The sequence below is a fragment of the Schistocerca serialis genome, chromosome 9 (assembly GCF_023864345.2).
Source record: "Schistocerca serialis cubense isolate TAMUIC-IGC-003099 chromosome 9, iqSchSeri2.2, whole genome shotgun sequence".
NCBI lineage: Eukaryota > Metazoa > Arthropoda > Insecta > Orthoptera > Acrididae > Schistocerca > Schistocerca serialis.
In genome coordinates this window covers 415,976,137-415,996,633 of record NC_064646.1, presented here as the reverse complement: position 1 = coordinate 415,996,633, position 20,497 = coordinate 415,976,137, and the positions used below count along the sequence as shown (strand labels likewise).

Genomic DNA, 20,497 nt, shown 5'->3' with positions numbered 1-20,497 from the left:
AATAATTAAAAAAACATGGATAAAGATGAAACTTAATAGTAAAGACCAAAAAAATCTAAGTACTGAAAAATGTGAGAACAACATAGTCAAAAATAAATTTAATCTTTACATCTCAAAGAGAGAGAGAGAGAGAGAGAGAATTAACATAATATTCAATCAAGTACTTACTTAAATCTGAGAACTTTAACAACTTTAAACTGGAAAAGCTTCTCACAATATTCTCTGACTTGTATAGGGCTTAATGACTGTTTCTCCTTGTTCTCTTGAAGGGTTTCAATGGAGGCATTTGGAAATCCAGAATTGTTTTCTGTAAACCATAAGATTCTCTTTATTACACAGACTACAATGTCATATCCAACTGATGCTTAAATGAAATTACAAAATAAAACATTCTTGGAGAACTAATTAATATAATTTTCTGTTTTGATCACACTTTTTATTTTATAAAATTGGTGGCTCAGTGGCTAAGCTTCACACTAAGGATCAAAAAATCTGAGGTTTCCATTACGAGGCATTAGTGTGTTGAACCTTTCATGTTAAAGTTCAAATATAACATCTAAGAAAATATCAGTATTAGGCTTCTAGTCATTCCATATAAATAAAAATCTATAAAACTAAGAGAATGTACTATGCACTCGCGTGACACTGGAATGACATGACATTAAATAAGACATAGCATAACTTTTTTTTTCTCCTTCCATTGTAAAAGTTAAGTTCAGCAGATGAAATGCTAGTCATACTTCTAAAATACTACACTGATCACTTTGGAGTGCTCTGGATGGCGTAGAACTGGTACCATGCAGTGATGTGATGCTCCACTGCTGACAAAAGTCATGGCAGTGAAGTGTTGTGCGCAATCAGCACAATAAGATGAGTTTATGTGGAAGTGTTTCAGAATAGCAGAAATGTAATGGAGATAAAGTAAAACAGCAGAAGGTCATCAGAATGGCCCACCTAACAACATATCAGGTAAATGGTACCAGGTCAGCTTGCTGCAAGTTCCTAGGCATAGGTGGACACTCCAAGTCCACAAGTGGGTGCAGCAAAGTGCGTCATCCATAGCTGTGGCTCAGCTGACTTGGGTCTCATGTTTCCAGGTCTTGCACCAGTAAATCACAACAAACTATGATAATTTCATTACATTTATGTCAGTCCTTCCAATAGTGGTCACGTGTATTGTAAGTCTAACAGTGGTCGTACCCTAGACATCAAGATGTCCAAAGGGTTCAGTACTTTGAATCAACACTACCTTATCAGAGAGAGACCAATATCATTATCTTTTGAGCATTTTAATGGCTATATTTAAGTGCTGTGAGAGGGCCCAGTCCTCAATATTCAGCATACTCTATGAAAAACCTAGCCCGTGGCATCAGCACTTACCATATTGACAGATGACAGGATCGGCCATGAGGCAGTGAATGACAACACCGTGCCGAGTCCTGACTGCCGATGCATGTTTCTGGCAGATGTTCCAAACAATCTACTTTCCTGGCTAACTGTGAAGTAGAAATGAGTGGGCAAGGAAGGCTGTTACAGAAAGAAACTACTGTGTTTGGAAGTGCCATGAAAACCCCATAAATGAAGTTGCACTATTTTTTGGAGTATCAGTGTAGACTGTCCCTTGTGCCTTTAAGAAATGGTGTAGCACATGCAGCCACATAAGAGGGCAGACATGTAGCCAGCAGGGATCAAAGATTCCTTGACAATGGTAATCAGTTTCAAATCCAAAAGGAATTTCCACTCTCAGTGAACGCAGATCCATCACAAATAGATGCTGAATAGTGTGTGTGTGTGTGTGTGTGTGTGTGTGTGTGTGTGTGTGTGTTTGGAGCTTATGGGCACTCAACGCTGAGGTTTATCAGTGCCGCTAACATGGTGAAGAGAACTGCATCCAATGGACATTTGGAGTGATGCACCTCGCAAAAGGCCCCTGATAACAGTGGCACATCTTCAGTGGGTGAAACAGCACAGAAACTGAAGGGTAGCTGACAGCTGCATTGTGGACCACCAAGTCAAGATTTTACCTCATGAGTATTCTGTAGACGCTCTCAAGAGGACAAGAACTGTGTTCACATGGTTGCACACGCAGGTTCCTGGTTTCATTAACAGTCAAACACCATATTAAATGTCAACTAGTCCGCTAAATTACCTGATTTTAACAGTGTGTGAAACATAACAACCAATAATGCGACAATTTTATACCTCTACAGGATCTGATCATCAATGAGTTACATCAGCTGTCAATGGCATATATGACATAACTTGTGAATTCTTCTTCCTTGCCAAACAGACGCTAGAGGCAGTGTTATATATTATTAAAGTAATGCGTCCTGGGGATGACTTATTTTTTCTGGTTTTCTTATGTTGCCAGATTATTTTTTATATCTTTTATTTACAATTATTTATTTTGTAAAATATGAATTATTGATCATAATGATGACTTAATTGCAACAATATATATCAACAGTGTTACAATATTAAAACTGACATGGATGCTGGACAATGGAATTGCTGTCATATTTTCTTAATGTGTAACACTGAAGGAATGTATATGTACACCATAGTTTAGGGCCAACGTACACAACACACTGGAGGACAGGTAAGCATCTTCCAACATGGTCCACTGTACTTGCCCTATGGCTCAAACAATATTTTTAGAAAGTTGACAAAGTACCAGTTTAATCGGAAATGCTGCTCTATCTTGTCATGAACAATGATTTCCATTTCTTCTAGAGAATTTGAAGAATGGCTTTTTAGTTCCTGAGGCAAAAATTTTAAACTTTTTCCATATATGGACAGTCTTTCGTTCAGATGATCACAAAGGGCATTTTTGGCATGTTCATATACATGCTCTCTAAATCCAGATATTGAAGTTTCTGCCTGCTTCTCAAACATGAAATCTTAAACATAAATTTTGCTAGGTGTGTGTGTGTGTGTGTGTGTGTGTGTGTGTGTGTGTGTGTGTGTGTGTGTGTGTGTTTCTCTAATTCGTCAAAGGATAACTCCAAGAACCAGCAAATTTTCAATCTTTTGCATGTGCCTATCAACGACTCAATGCTTCTGCTTTTCAGTGAGTCATCTCCTATAATCCTAAAATATTTACATTCTGTAAGAACTTTCTTGCAACAAAAAGGAAAAAACTCTTAGTATATAAAAGAAACACAAAATGTGAGAGGGGGAAAAATGCTGCTTTCTACCACTAGATGACAACTGTTGATCCCTTAACCTACACTGTTCCAGTGCTGCTCCATGGGGTATTGGTGGTGGTGGGTGCCTATCAGCTCACTCGTGGACACATGCACCTAGTACAGGCTACCCACCAGGTAGCCCAATTACACACTTTCTGCACATTATTTAACCACTTGGCCATGTCTGCTCATTTCCAAGGGGACAGGACAGTATGCTTGTGTAGTCTATAGCACTGCTGCCTGGCTGCCCGTGTCTCAGTTGTTTGAACATCCCTACCCACCGCTGTCATCAGATGTTTGATTGCTTGTGGGCAGGCACTCAAGTTGGAGCCATCTGCCATATACAGTTACTTATTTTCTAGTAGTACTGTTGGTACTGCTACTTCCATGATTAAAACTGGTACAGTTCTCATTTTTTACACTCATTAGGGTCCTCACTTCCTTGCGGAGTCGATACACTATGTGATCAAAAGTTTCCAGACACCCCCAAAAACACATGTTATTCACATTAGGTACATTGTGCTGCCACCTACTCTATATCAGCGACCTCAGTAGTCATTAGACATCGTGAGAGGGCAGAATGGGGTGCTCCACAGAACTCGTGGACTTTGAATGTGGTCAGATGATTGAGTGTCACTTGTGTCGTAGGTCTGTACGCGAGATTTACACACTTCTAAACATCCCTAGGTCCACTTGTTCCTGATGTGATAGTGAAGTGGAAATGTGAAGGGACACATACAGCACCAAACTGTACAGGCTTATCTCATCGCTTGACTGACAGGCCGCTGATAGTTGAAGAGGGTCATAATGTGTAATAGGCAGACATCTATCCAGACCATCACATACGAATTTCAAACTGCATCAGGATCCACTGCAAGTACCATAGTAGTTAGGGAGGAGGTGAGAAAACTTGGATTTCATGGTCGAGCGGCTGCTCATAAACCACACATCATGTCGGTAAATGCCAAACGACACCTCACTTGGTGTAAGAAGTGCGATTGAACAGTGGAAAAATGTTGTGTGGAGTGACAAATCACGGTACACAATGTGGCGATCCGACGGCAGGGTGAGGGTATGGCAAATGCCCAGTGAACGTCATCTGCCAGCATGTGTAGTGCCAACAGTAAAATTTCGAGGTGGTGGTGTTATGGTGTGGCCATGTTTTTCATGGAGGGGGTTTGAACTCTTCATTGTTTTGCGTGGCACTATCACAGCACAGGCCTACACTGATGTGTTTACATGACAGTAACATCCCTGTAATGGACTGGCCTCACAGAGTCCTGACCTGAATCCTATAGAACACCTTTGGGATGTTTTGGAACATTGACTTCGCACCAGGCCTCACCAATTGACATCAATACCTCTCCTCAGTGCAGCACTCCATGAAGAATGGGCTGCCATTTCCCAAGAAACCTTCCAGCATCTGACTGAATGTATGCCTGCGAGAGTGGAAGCTGTCATCAAGGCTAAGGGTAGGTCAACACCATACTGAATTCCAGCATTACCAATGGCGGGCACCATGAACTTTTAAGTCATTTTCAGCCAGGTGTCCTGATACTTTTGATCACATAGTGTACATCTAAATTACTGAAGGTTGTTTCCACTACAGCACCCACCTTAAAACCATCCCAGTTGGCAACCATTGTCCGTTGGAATCATTGGGCATAGTGCATCACATCAGCAGCATGTCCACATTGGCAACTAATTCCATGGTTCACTCTAACTTTTAATAACTTACATTTCTGTAGTCACTTGCACTAACATGGCAGTTACTTATGAAGATTGTTTTCTTCAGTGGTTACTGACCTCTGTAGCCTTCTCTCCAACTACACAAAATGTAATGTTGAAGTACAGGGCTGGCAGCATGCTCACATGGTGTTGAAAGCTTCATGAGATCCACTTGACTTTCCTGGATACTGGGGTTGCAGTGCATCATCAAAGATGTGCCACATCAGCTGGTTCCTCACTGCTACTTTGTGATCCAGCATCCTCGATTCCTGACTACCTGCTGCATCTTTGCAGAGTGCATGGCCCTCACAACATATTCTCCAGAGTGCCCACATTGCTACTGGCGCAACTATCACTCACCTGTCTTTTGATTTTACGCCTATATGTAACACACAACCCATGACTAGTCATGTAACATTGCAGTGCACCCAATTGGTGAAGAAATGTAATTCATATTCTCTTCCTGATGTTGGAGAGAAATTCAAACATACTCCTGCCTGTGTCTGAAGTGTGCCACTCATTCTGCCACAGTTGTAAAATGCGAGTTTTTCCTGCTGGTTTCAATTTCAAGAATATTTCCTACTTCCAACTGATCACTTTCCATTAACCAATACAGGTTTCCTCTTTTATTGTTTTCTAAGTCCAGTGGGCGTATTGTTCAAATTACCAACAACCCACCCTTCAGGGCCGTACAATAGGTGCTATTCATCTTAGCAGAAACCTTGTTCCATCCTTCTCAGTATTGAAACTAGCTTCACAAGCTGTAACCTGTCGGCTCATATGCTCACTCTGTATCATACAACTGGCACTAATATATACTGGTGGTATGCTCTCATTGTTTTCAAGGAAGTTGAAATTGTCTATTTGTGATTCTTACAATTTTAGCATTGCAGTTTTATCTTTCCAGCTTGTCTCCTCTATATGATGTGTGAAATTAGAACATTCATCTGTGTATACCCATAGATACATCATTACTACACATACACTAATCATTAAATCATTTAATTATATTTTAGAATTTCTTAGTAGGGTCCCTTTCAACAGGAAGTATGTAGTTTTGTGAGGTGATGGTGACAATTTAGCATTTCAACAACACCATCCCTCAAGTTTACGGAGAGCTGCATTACACCTGTCTTCTGTAATTCTTTCAACTCATCTCTTACAAAGAACAGCACATCATCTGCAAATGCTACCAGTCCACTTATGTTACCACTGCCATGTAACTTCTGTAGCATAGGCTCCAATGCTACATCCCAACCCCCTGGACCACAAACAGATTCCTGCAGGCAGCCTTTCAAGATGGCCTTTGTCCTTTGCTATCTTGAGCATCTTAAAGATACTTGTCTCCCACAGCTATAGCATCTCAGGTAATTGTACAACACTTCTGAACATTTTAACTTCATAAGACAACCAAAGAAGCATGGCAACCATAGAATCAAAAGTGTCACTGCTATCAGTCACAACTGCTAACATAAAAATTTTTAGTGGCGTGTTTTACAGAACACATGTATGAATAGAAAGTGCCCTCGGTAACCATATGAATGTCCATTAACACAAAATATGCCAGACAGAAAAATTAAAGATTTTACATAAGGCTCCAAATAACTATCCTCTAAATATACTGGAAGAAAACTGGAATGTTTTTTCACAGCAATATTTTAACACCTATGCTGCATGCAGTCCTCATATAGTCATCATCATGTTTTAAAATTCCTATTTATATAATATTTATATAATAAATTTCACAATGTAACTATTAGATGTTTGTACACTGGAAGAAAAAATAATGTTACGCTATCTCTTATATGATAATATACACTACTGGCCATTAAAATTGCTACACCACAAAGATGACGTGCTACAGACACAAAATTTAACAGACAGGAAGAAGATGCTGGGATATGCAAATGATTAGCTTTTCAGAGCATTCACACAAGGTTGGAGCCGGTGGCGACACCTACAACGTGCTGACATGAGGAAAGTTTCCAACCGACTTCTCATACACAAACAGCAGTTGACCGGCGTTGCCTGATGAAACGTTGTTGTGAGGCCTCGTGTAAGGAGGAGAAATTCGTACCATCACATTTCTGACTTTGATAAAGGTCGGATTGTAGACTATCGCAATTGTGGTTTATAATATCGTGACATTGCTGCTCGTGTCGGTCGAGATCCAATGACTGTTAGCAGAATATGGAATCGGTGGGTTCAGGAGGGTAACACGGAATGCCATGCTGGATCCCAACAGTCTCGTATCACCAGCAGTCCAGATGACAGGCATCTTATCTGCATGGCTGTAACGGATCATGCAGCCACGTCTTGATCCCTGAGTCAACAGATGGGGACATTTGCAAGACCATCTGCATGAATAGTTCAATGATGTTTGCAGCAGCATGGACTATCAGCTCAGAGACCATGGCTGCGGTTACCCTTGACGCTGCTCAGAGACAGGAGTGCCTGTGAAGGTGTACTCAACTACGAACCTGGGTGCACGAATGGCAAAACATCATTTTTCCGGATGAATCCAGGTTCTGTTTACAGCATCATGATGGTCGCATCCGTGTTTGGCGACATCATGGTGAACGCACATTGGAGCATGTATTCATCATCGCCATACTGACATATCACCCGGCGTGATGGTAAGGGGGACCATTGGTTACACGTCTCGGTCACCTCTTGTTGTCACTGACGGCACTTTGAACAGTGGACGTTACATTTCAAATGTGTTACCACCCGTGGCTCTACCCTTCATTCAATCCCTGCGAAACCCTACATTTCAGCTGGATAATGCATGACCGCATGTTGCAGGTCCTGTACGGGCATTTCTGGAAACAGAAAATGTTCGACTGCTGCCCTGGCCAGCACGTTCTCCAGATCTCTCACCAATTGAAAGCATCTGGTTGATGTTGGCCGAGCAACTGGCTCGTCACAATACGCCAGTCACTACTCTTGATGAACTGTGGTATCGTGTTTAAGCTGCATGGGCAGCTGTACCTGTACACGCCATCCAAGCTCTGTTTAACTCAATGCCCAGGCGTATCAAGGCCATTATTATGGCCAGAGGTGGTTGTTCTGGGTACCGATTTCTCAAGATCTATGCACCCAAATTGCGTGAAAATGTAATCACATGTCAATTCTAGTATAATATATTTGTCCAATGAATACCCGTTTATCACCTGCATTTCTTCTTGGTGTATCAATTTTAATAGCCAATAGTGTATCATATGTTAAAGTAGTTCCACTGTTACGCTACTACATAGTACTTTTTTTGTTTATTTTAGATACATAAAATGACTGTGAGCCTAATTCTAAAATTTTTAGTTGTGATGCCAGGCTGCCTTACTAAATGGGAGCACTAATCCATGATACATTTGTTCATGGAAATCAGACAGTACACTGCCTAAACTGATATATGTTTAATGTGGTATGTTTCATTTCTTTTATACACTGCCTGCAACATTAATGTGAGCGCCTGTCAAAGCCTGAATAATCACATTTTGCTGCATGGACCATTGTGAGATGTGCAGAAAGAAAGGTAATGAGGTTCTACAAGATACCGACAGGGACGTGGAGCCATGTCACTCTAGTGTCGTGACCAATTGCACTATGTTTCTCAGCTGAGGATCCACGGTGTGAACAGCATCATCAAGGTGATCCCACAAATTCTTGATTGGGCTTAAATACTGGAATTTTGGTGGCCAGAGGAATATGGTAAACTCACCCTGTTGCTCTTCAAACCATGCATGTCCACTGCAAGCTCTGACACAGTGCACTGTCCTGCTGATAAATGCCATTGTGCCCAAGAGAAACAAACTGCATGTAAAGGTGGACAGAGTCCCCAAGGGTAGAAGTATACTTGTGTTGATGCCTTCCAAAAAGATGAGATCACCCAGGGAATGCCACAAAAGCATTCCCAGCAACAATGCTCCCTCCTCCGGCCTGGACCATTCCAATGATTGTTGCTGTGTGTTTGCTTTCAAACATTTCACACTGATGGAGCATAAAACATGATTCAACTGAAAAGGCCATCTGTCACAATTCTGTCCAAACTCCAGCCTTTGTAACCAATGAAAAGCAGCCAACATACGCGCATGAACCAGGAACCAGCAGTGTTCACATAACTGTCATTAAGGAGACACTGTTGTTAGCCCCTTGCTTCATCTGGGTGGTCAGTTTCTCAATAGTTGCAGATTTATTTGCATGTACACGCCTCCACATCTGTTGTTCACCCCTGTTATCTATGGCCTATGGTCACCAGTGTTGCCTCGGTGCTGGTTTTGGGTAGCGCCATTTTGCCATGTTTGATGTATGAGGGTGGTCTGATAAGTCTGGTAAAAAAGTGAGAAAAAAGGTTTGTTCCATAAACAACTCTTGTTTATTCTCAACATAGTCTTCTTTAAGAGATATACACTTGATCCAGTGATTCTCCAGCTTTTTCATCCCACCTGAAAACTAGGTTCTGTCAAACTCTACAAAATATATGTTGACTGCACAATCACTCTCTCACTTGAGGAAAATGTCTTCCCACCAAGCAAAGTTTCTAGTCAGAGAACAAGAGGAAGTTAGTTGGGGTTACATCTAGTGAAGATTTACACTCTGCAGTGCAGTGTGCACTAATATGAAACTGGCATATTAAAACTGTTTGCCGGACCGAGACTCGAACTCGGGACCTATGCCTTTTGCGGGCAAGTGCTCTACCATCTGAGCTACCCAAGCACGACTCACGCCCCGTCCTCACAGCTTTACTTCTGCCAGTACCTCATCTCCTACTTTCAAAACTTCACAGAGATTAGTGAAAATCTCATTCTGGAAACAAACCCCAGGCTGTGGCTAAGCCATGTCTCCACAATATCCTTTCTTCCAGGAGTGCTAGTTCTGCAAGGTTCGCAGGAGAGCTTCTGTGAAGTTTGGAAAGTAGGAGACGAGGTACTGGTGGAAGTAAAACTGAAGTAAAACTGTGAGGACGGGGCGTGAGTCGTGCTTGGGTAGCTCAGATGGTAGAGCACTTGCCCACAAAAGGCAAAGGTCCCGAGTTCGATACTCGGTCCGGCACACAGTTTTAATCTCCCAGGAAGTTTCAGTGAGATGGTTATCACAACAAGAAAGAATGATATAGGAACAACTGGAGTAACAATTGGTGGGGAACGATCGAGGAGACTGGAGAGTTTCAAGTACCTAGGAAGCCTGATACAGGAAGAAGGAAAAAATGAAAGAGAAATAAATGAGAGGGGGAGAAAAGTAGAAGGATTTTGGAAGAGTGTCAGAAGCCTGATATGGAGCAAGGATGTACACCAATTCAGTAAAAAGGTTATGTACCGGTCATACTATGTCCCGATCCTGACACATACATCAGAAACCTGGGTTATGAAAGGAAGAGAGAAAAGCAAAGTACAAGCTAGTGAGATGAAATTCTTGAGAAACAGTGACAAAGATAGACAGGTTAAGAAAAGACAGGATCAGAGAGTTAATGAAGGTGGAACCATTACAGGAGGAGATAGAGAAATCAAGGCTGAGATGGTATGGACACGTTAAGAGAATGGAGGAGAAGAGGATACCCAGGAGGATACACGAAATGAAACTGGAAGGAAAGAGACCACGAGGAAGACTGAGAGACAGATGGCTAAAAGGAGTAGAGGAATGCATCCAGAAGAAAGGAAAAAACTAGACCAAGGCGAAGACGGAGAGATGGTGGCAAGACAGAAGGCGATGGAGAGACTTACGTTCCAGACAGACCCGGCCAGAGGCTCGAAACTGTCAAAGATGATGATGATGATGTCACTAGGTCAACACAGGAACACATATGGGTTATGTGATGTGGAGCTCCATGTTCAACATTGGCCTTTGAACAGTGTGTTCCAAAACACTTGTGCCTGCACCATCATTGTACTCTATCGTCAGATCTGCCACAGATCGCTGTCTATCCTGGAATACACAGCAGGGGACCCTCTCACCTCTACATTTTGTGATGGGACATGGTTGCCCAATACCAAATGGCCTATTCATTATTTCACAATCCTCCAAACACTCAACCACTTTTTAAATGTGCTCACGACAGCAGTACGACAACAGGTGCCAAGCTTCACCATTCCAAAGATTCTTATTTCCAAGCAGCAGGACCATAACAATGTGTCCTTTGTCAAAACCACTTATATCAATGGATTTCTGCATTTGCGGCCCGTATCTTCGCTATAATAGTGCCCATTTGTCTCTTTTCCACTTACATTTTTTCCTTACTGTGTCACGTGCCCACAACACAACCAGGAGGCATACGTCATGGTGGGCTGTGGTTTTGGCTCATCAGAATTCGATGCTGGTGAATGAAGTACTATTTGATCAAAAGTTGGCAGTCACTAAACTCTAGACACCCTATGACTTTTGGGTTCCACAAAACCAGAACAACTGAGGTGATCACACACGGAAAAATTATTTCCAAACTGATTTAATTATTCCATAAATTGTATGAAAACAAATCACTGTACAGAGGAAGCATGAAGCAACAGACAAGCACATAAAAAGTTATGAATCTTATCTTCTACATACTAAATCCATTAAAAAAAAAAAAAAAACTAAAACTGGAATTTTTATGTAGATTGAGTGGTACTTCGTAAAACTATTTTCCATCTGAATGGATAAAACAGACCTAAACATTTCTAGGACAGGAACCATTATTTTACTTTTCAGATTTAGTTAACATACCCAGTTGTGTTGCATCAGCTTTTTCTGACTGATTTCCGGAGCTTCTTTCAGTAGCTGCATTCTTTGCTTCCAGCGCACGGCGATACTGCAGGCACGGTATAGCACTCAGTGGAATCTCATGTTTCTGTGTGAAAAATAAAACAGGACAGCTATCAGATTAACAATCTGAAACTATTTTTGTTCTTGTTATAATTATATTCTCACTACTTACACAAGTTATGGTTAAAAAATTTATTGCAGGTATCTGCTGAGTTTTATGTACAGTAGGAAGTTATAGAGAAAAGAACATTTTGCACGAATATGATCTCTGAGGCACAAATACAGATTTCACATAATGTACAGTTTTAAATCCATCAAGTCCTTGTAATCCACTTAGGGACTTATTCTTAATAAAGCAGCTGACTTTAACCAGTCACTTAAATGGTTCAATAGACTTCATCACAAACAAGGATCTTCAGGGATGTAGAACAAATCAAGGTATAAATTAAAGGAGTGGAATAACGTCTTTCACTATACTGTCAATTGATAACCCTTAAACTATTATGGATATTCTGTTTGCCTACACTGGGGCAGAGGGAGGGGGGGGGGGGGGTATCTACATGCCACACAAATACAGAAATAAGAGGCCCATTTGGAATACACATTCTCAATGGTGATGTTGCAGTAGTATTAATTTTTTATGACTAAATTATCAGCTGGCTAAAATGCATACAGCAGTTGCCAATTTTCATGTCATTCCTGTTTTTATCTCATTAAAGAACTCATATCTGAGTAGATTGTCCCAGTCTGAGCTCTAGGCAAGGAGGCAAAATATACATGAAACGTATTTTTGGACTTTTTTTTGCACTTTAAAAACTGCACATCATTTGCAACCGATTTTTATTATTTTGAACATATACCATTATGAACTAAATTTTCTTGGAGGTGACTGAAAGAATGCCAAGATGATCAAGGAGACCTCTGCAAGATATATTCTTATAGATTGCTCTCTTTTTCTAAATAGGTACTTAAGTTAATTTAACTGTCCTACTTCAGGAAAGCACGTAAAAGTACGTTAACACACTTGTCTTCATGTCAATACAATGACAAATACTGCCACGTTTAAAACATGCTTGATTGGTTTGTTAGTTGACTCTATATATAAACCATAGCAATAGCAAGGCATTTTCCATAAGCGCACTACTTCATGCCCACCCTTAAAAAATTCTCAATTGTCACTGAATTATATTAACAATATAATTTTCAAAGATGTACAGATGTGTAATTCAAGTCCATAGCTTGAAAATACATTTTACCACACTCTTAGAAATATCAAGGCACTTTCAATAACATGTACTACCACTTTATAACAATTAAAAAGAAGTTTGAAAAATGCAAATTTCAGTCATTGTTGTTGATTTTTACTGTCAAAATACTTTTCAAAGAGATATTGATGTGTAATTAAGGCCATTATCATGGAAATACTGAATAAGACACTCATTGGGGAAAGTTACAGCTACTACTGAGACTTCCATTTTTGGTAAAGTTTAAGGGGAGAATTTAAAACTTGTATGAATCTGGTAGAATTCATTAAAACAATAAATATGTGTCTAAAATTTTAAAATATAAAGTAACTGCCTAGATTCCAATGTTTTCAAAAGGTGGGCATATAGCACACCGCCTCCGCCCCCCCCCCCCCCCCCCCCCCCGCCCCTCCCCCAACTCAGTTCTATTGGTATTGCAAGGGTTTACTTGCTGTCCAATTGGGCATCTACTAACTTTAAACTTATTGTTAAATTCAGTGTATGGCCATTAATGTCTCTTTTTAATATCAGTGAAATGTCCCAGCACAATTCAACTGTACTGCACCACATATAGCCTTCTGGCAGCTGTCTCACCACAAAACAAATGCAATACTCCATGCCCACGGCCAGTAAACATAACCATATTTCCTGGCTGACTTACGGAAAGCATTGCATAATACTGCAGCACCAACGTCACTCCAGGTGCCACCACATTTAAGGACCTAATTCCTAAGTTGGTTATGTGCTTCCGGGAAACTGTCCATGTATGCCTCCACTGGGCATCTATTTAATCGGCCAACCAGTCGTTCTGTGAGTTCCTAGCAGCCAAATTAGCAGCACCACCACTCACAGCCCAGGAGGACTTCGCCAGCAGTACACTCTCGAGTCTCCTTGCCATTGCCTGCCACAGACCACAGTATTGGGAGTCCACTACCTCACACTCCATGAGCCACTACTCCGTCACTGCACAGCCACCGCTCATACCGTGACCACAGACTCGCTGGACACTGCCTACTTTACATCCTCTAACTGCTCAGTTATCATTGGGTGCTGCCATTACTCACCAAGGACCCCTGCCTTGTGGGATTAGGCAGTTAGGGACACCATGAGACAATCCTACTTCAGCAATTAAAACCAGACTGACTAAGCCTTCTTACTGGTGAATACGGTGTAACCTAATTTCTTGTTTAGAAGTGACTCTTTCTTCTCTATTACTTATGTCCATGGTAACTGAATTAATAAACAGTTGTTCCTCATCATCGGCAGACATTCATTCGTAAGAAATAATTTAATATGCACTACTTTCCATGAGATTGTTGGTACTGTACAGTTTGGGCTTTTGATTAAAATGCTTGTGTTGCTGGCAAATTTACAATATTGTAAAATCTTTGGATAGTCACATATATGTGTGACAACAACAGAAGAGAATTCTTGAATATTCCATTTTCAATTCTGTGTTTGGTTTTATTCCTCTGGTGCAGTTTTCCAAAGTGATCGTTTTCTGTTACGAAAGGCGCTATGTAGCAAGGATTATGTCATTAATATTATGAAAATTTAGTCTCCCCAGCAGAAGTTTATCGTCAATGCCCCTGACTGCTTAAACAAGATTATAAATTTTTCACATTAACATGTGCCAGGAATTCAACTGTCAGCTCACAAAGTATTTTTCTGTTTAGGCCCAGAAGAAGGGAAGGAAAATTTGGATTTAACATCCCATCAATGACAAGATCATTAGAGACGAAACATGATCTCGAATTCGCAAAGGGTGGGGAAGGAAATAGGCCACGTCCTTTTCAAAGAAAGCATCCCAGCATTTGTGATTTAGACAAACCACAGAAAACTTAGTATAGGATGGATGGACTGGGTTGCCCAGAGAGAGAGAGAGAGAGAGAGAGAGAGAGAGAGAGAGAGAGAGATATCTTTTTTAGAAGAGTCTTCAAGTGTTAAAACACCATTACACTGTAGGTAATGTGACGTGATCTGCATAGTATCTGCACGACACAGGATATTTGACAAAGTAGTTTGAACCCACCCTTGCACTTCCAGGTCCAAGGAAGTATGGTTTGGCAAGTGTACATACACGTGTTTGTTTATGCAGGAAAACAGGCATACCACTATTGTGATTCACTTGAACCCAACCATCAGGCAGCATCTCAAAATGATTATGATCCAGTTCTGAAAAAAAATAAAGTATGTATTTTACATGATCACACAACAAATCTCAAAAACAGTAGTTGAAATACATCAGTAACTTTAAATTACAATTTTCATTTATTATGTGGCAATTTAAATCACATTTATGAAAATTCTGAAGAACAAAGAAATTATTGAATTTGTGCAGGATAGTAGAAAAATTCAAGATTATAAATCACTGGACTAAAATTCAGATAAAAAATAAGGGCAGTGATGTTTCAATTAAGTAAAAATTCAGCAAATTTTAAAATAATTTATCATCCTAAAAACTGATGGAACTTAGATAACAAAATACTCTCCAGAGAAGAGTTTTATTTAATTTAAACTACACATAATTATGATTCAATTCAATTCAATTTTTATTATCACATAACATGCCTTATACAATCAAAGATTGTGACATAGGTGACTTGTCAGTTTTTACACTATATATAACAATACTAAAAATAGACAATAAACTAATAATATACATGGTGTAACATCTTCAAAGAGGTATTTTAATTACAATTATAATGCATTGTTACCATTCATGAAATCTTCTACACTATAGTAATATTTATCTTTCAGATATTTTTCCAGGTCTCTTTTGGTGCCTTTTATATTTGGGTCATCCATATCTTTCCATATTTTATTTACAAATTTCATGCCCATATAGTATGGGGTTTTTTCATGTGATTTTAAACGGTGGGTAGGTAACATGTAGCTCGTTCTATGTCTTGTATCATATTGATGCAAGAAGAAGTTGCCCGCAAAAAGTTGTGGGTTTCTTTTCGTGAAAGTGAGAGTTTCATAGATGTATATGCTTGGAATGCTCATTAGATCCAGTTTTACAAATAAAGGTTTGCAGTGTTGCTTTGGTTTTGCTCCCACCATTGCTCGGATGATTCTTTTTTGTAGTCTAAAAGCTCTAAGTAAATTTGTTTTTTCAGACCCCCAGAAAATTATACTATACCTGATGACTGAAACAAAATATGCATTATATACAGTTTTTCTTACAGCTAAATCAGTAATACTATACAAGATATTCATAATATATACAAGGCTATTTAGTCGACCCAGTATGTTGTCCACATGGCAACTCCATAACAGGTTTTTATTGACTAACACGCCAAGGAATTTGACACAGTCTGCAGTTTCTAATTTTTTGTCCACATACCTTATTTCACTTATAGACTGTGCAGATTGTTTTGTGGTAAATACCTCCAGAAAACAACTTAACTGCAGGTGACACTAACGTGTTCGACATTTTATTTTCAATACTTGCACCATTTATTTAAATGATTGAGACAGAAGTGTTCTACTCACATTTTCACAAACACTTACAATGATAAAATTTCAAAAACTCACTGGCAGAAAGAAAAGAATTCAAAAACGTCTTAGTTTTTATGAGCTGTAGACAAATCAGCTGCAACAAATCTACGGATTCATTACTTTGTAATACAATGTTCCGTATTCCTTCTTGTATTGTGGGTGGTTATGACTTACTGGTTCACTTTCTGACAGTAGCCCCAACTATCTGAAGCTGAAGAATGACATTATAATTCAATGTTTGGAAAAATATCTGAAAATGGAACGTGTACACAAAGTTATAATTGTGTTGCAGTCTGATTCAAATAGGAAGCCCTGCCTTTCATGGGTAGTGAACATCTGATTACTTAATTGGTGGTGTACTACAGTGGCAGGTACCTGGGTGAAAATCTTTATTTGAAACAATGTTTAACAGCTTTCAACATTCAATGTTAATGTAATCAGGTGCAGGAAATGAAGGTCAATAATAAGTCTGTTTGTGCAGAGTTTATTTAAATATGTTGTAACTTACACTCATTGGCAGATGATAATGTACACAGACTATTTATATATAAAGAAGAGTTGAAAAATGGAAGTTAAACAAAACAAGAAAAAACCGCATTGCCACCATATGACAACATTCACACAACAACATTAATTATCAGTGTTACAAAAAGTAAATTACAAGCTTTAAGTACGTCCAGCAAGGCTCTAAATTTTTCAAATTTTATTTTACCTAGTTGCTTCATCAGAAAATCAGTTTGCTGCTCATTTGTGCTAATGGGGTACTTTAGACAACATTCTTAGCAAACACTTTCTCCCTAACAAATACGATTTTGACATCTGTATGATGGAACTGTGGGTTCTTACAAAGGCTTATTACTGGCACATTACCTTCAGAAAAGGCAACAGCTCTTTGACTGCCAGAAAGACTACATAATACACATTACTTAGTCAACACGCTTCACTAGTTGCCATACTTAAGGCTACAAATTCTGATTCTGTTGACAGAGACATAGTGGGCTGCTGCTTAGATGCCCATCAAACACTACAACCCAAAACTTTGAAAAGTGGACTTTCTATCTACTCTGTCACTAGCCCAATCAGCACCAACATAACCAATTATAGGACAGGTAACATTTTGATCACTAGTGAGAAACAGACTCAGTTTTAGGGTTCCCTTAAGATAAAACAATATATGTACTAAAGCATTCCATAAATTCAGACATGCACATGATTGAACCCTGCTTAGAATACTTATTGCTACACAAATATCTGGTCTGGAACCTAACATGGCACACATCAATGACCGTATTAATTTTAAACAACTTATTATCAATGTTACAATATTATGAAAAGGATAGTTACTACTCACCACATAGCAGAGATGCTGAGTCACAGATAGGCACAACAAAAAGACTGTCAAAAAGTTAGCTTAGTGTACATCTTTCTTTCTCTTCTTTCCTGTGTTTCACTTGTCATTTTTTTGTCATGCCTATATGCAACTCAACATCTCTGCTATATGGTGAGTGACTATCCTTTTCATAATATTGTCATAATCCATCCTGGATTTTCGATTGTCTGATTTACCCTCAACGTTTTCATTTTCAGATTTTTCTCTTTTTAACACACTGTGATCAAAATTTTCCTCCATGGGAATTGAAACAGAATTACTGTACACTGAAATATATTAAAAACCTTTAATACTTTTACTAGATAGGTACTTTGACAAATAATAGTAGTATTCCCCCTTAAATTTTGAACTACACGGTGGTCCTTTGATAGTGACCGGGCCAAATATCTCACAAAATTAGCACCAAATGAAAAAACTACAAAGAACAAAACTCGTCCAGCTTGAAGGGGGAAACCAGATGGCACTATGGTTGGCCTGCTAGATGGCACTGCCATAGGTCAAACAGATATCAACTGTGTTTTTTTAAATAGGAACCCCCATTTTTTATTACATATTCGTGTAGTACATAAAGAAATATGAATGTTTTAGTTGGACCACTTATTTTGCTTTGTGATAGATGGCGCCGTAATAGTCACAAACGTATAAGTATGTGGTATCATGTAACATTCCACCAGTGCAGACGGTATTTGTTCATGATACGTTACCCGTGTTAAAATGGACCATTTACCAACTGCGAAAAAGTTCGATATCGTGTTGATGCATGGCTATTGTGATCAAAATGCCCAACGGGAGTGTGCTATGCATGCTGCTCGGTATCCTTGATGACATCATCCAAGTGTCCAGACCATTCACCGGATAGTTACGTTATTTAAGGAAACGAGAAGTGTTCAGCCACATGTGAAATGTCAACCACGACCTGCAACAAATGATGATGCCACGTAGGTGTTTTAGCTGCTGTCGCGGCTAATCTGCACATCAGTAGGAGACAAATTGCACGAGAATCGGGAATCTCAAAAACGTCAGTGTTGAGAATGCTACATCAACATCGGTTGCACCCGTACCATATTTCTATGCACCAGGAATTGCATGTCGTGTACAGTTCTGCCACCGGGCACAAGAGAAATTATGGGACGATGACAGATTTTTTGCACGCGTTCTATTTAGCGACGAAGCGTCATTCACCAACAACAGTAACGTAAACTGGCATAATATGCACTACTGGGCAACGGAAAATCCACGATGGCTGCGACAAGTGGAACATCAGCGACCTTGGTGGGTTACTGTATGGCGCAGCATTATGGGAGGAAGGATAATTGGACCCCATTTTATCGATAGCAATCTAAATGGTGCAATGAATGCTCATTTTCTACGTAATGTTCTACAGATATTACTACAAGATATTTCACTGCATGACAGAATGGCGATGTACTTCCAACATGATGGATGTCTGGCACATAGCTCACGTGTGGTTGAAGCGGTACTGAATAGCATATTTCATGATAGGTGGATTGGCCTTCGATGCATCATACCATGGCCCGCACATTCACCGGATCTGACGTCCCCGGATTTCTTTCTATGGGGAAAGTTGAAGGACATTTGTTAATGTGATCCACTGACAACGCCTGACAACATACGCCAGTGCATTGTCAATGCATGTGCGAACATTACGAAAGGCAAACTACGCGCAGTTGAGAGGATTGTCATTACATGTATTGCCAAACGCATTGAGGTTGACGGACATCATTTTGTGCATTTATTGCATTAATGTGGTATTTACAGGTAGTCACGCTGTAACAGCATGCGTTCTCAGAAATGATAAGTTCACAAAGGTACATGTATCACATTGGAACAACCAAAATAAAATAATCAAACATACCTACGTTCTGTATTTTAATTTAAAAAACCTACCTGTTACCAACTGTTAGTCTAAAGTTGTGAGCCATATGTTTGTGACTATTACAGCACCATCTATCACAAAGCGAAAAAAGTGGTCCAACTAAAACATTCATATTTCTCTACATACTACATGAATATGTAATAAAAAATAGGGGTTCCTATTTAAAAAAAAACACAGTTGATATACGTTTGTCCTATGGCAGTGCCATCTAGTGGGCCAACCATAGTGCCATGTGGTTTCCCCCTTCAAGCTAGACAAGTTTCGTTCTTTGTAGTTTTTTCGTTTGACACTTATTTCGTGAGATATTTGGCCCGGTCACGATCAATGGACCACCCTGTATATTCATTCCCAAATAGTTCCTAATCAGACCTAAATCCTTCTTTTAAAAGTTATCACTTCATAACAGCTTTAATTTGTTAGTTTAACTCTGGAAAGTTGAAGCTACCATATCATCAATGTAAATAAGTATGTTTTATGGCTATTTCCTGTCATTATACACCAGAAATACTCAAAATCACTCCTTACAAATCCTAAGCCAGGTATTGCTGTGTGAAATTTAACATTCCAATTTTTGGTAAGTTCTCTAAACCATACACAGCCTTTCTAAATTCACAAACTTTATCTTTCATTCATTCATTTTATTGCAACATCCAGTAGGTGATTTAACATAAAACTCTTCAACTATTTCTCCACAGAAAAGAGCACTACAAGCATCCAGTTGATAGATGGGAAAGTTATTCTCAATGCATAATAATAATAATAATAATAATAATAATAATAATAATAATCTCAATGTAGTTAATTTTTTACTGTA

The 20,497-nt window shown here is 39.4% G+C and overlaps 1 protein-coding gene across 2 annotated transcripts in view; it reads right to left on the bottom strand.

The window, feature by feature from the left end:
- The window catches only part of LOC126418956 (microprocessor complex subunit DGCR8), a 257,886-nt gene that overhangs the window by 132,445 nt on the left and 104,944 nt on the right, over positions 1 to 20,497 (bottom strand). For both annotated transcript variants that reach the window (XM_050085999.1, XM_050086000.1), the window contains exons 4-6: positions 14,925 to 15,067; positions 11,610 to 11,733; positions 169 to 307 (exon numbers count right to left, since the gene is read on the bottom strand). In XM_050085999.1, coding sequence (XP_049941956.1) covers positions 169 to 307; positions 11,610 to 11,733; positions 14,925 to 15,067 — 406 coding nt within the window. The remainder of the gene's footprint in view (positions 1 to 168; positions 308 to 11,609; positions 11,734 to 14,924; positions 15,068 to 20,497) is intronic.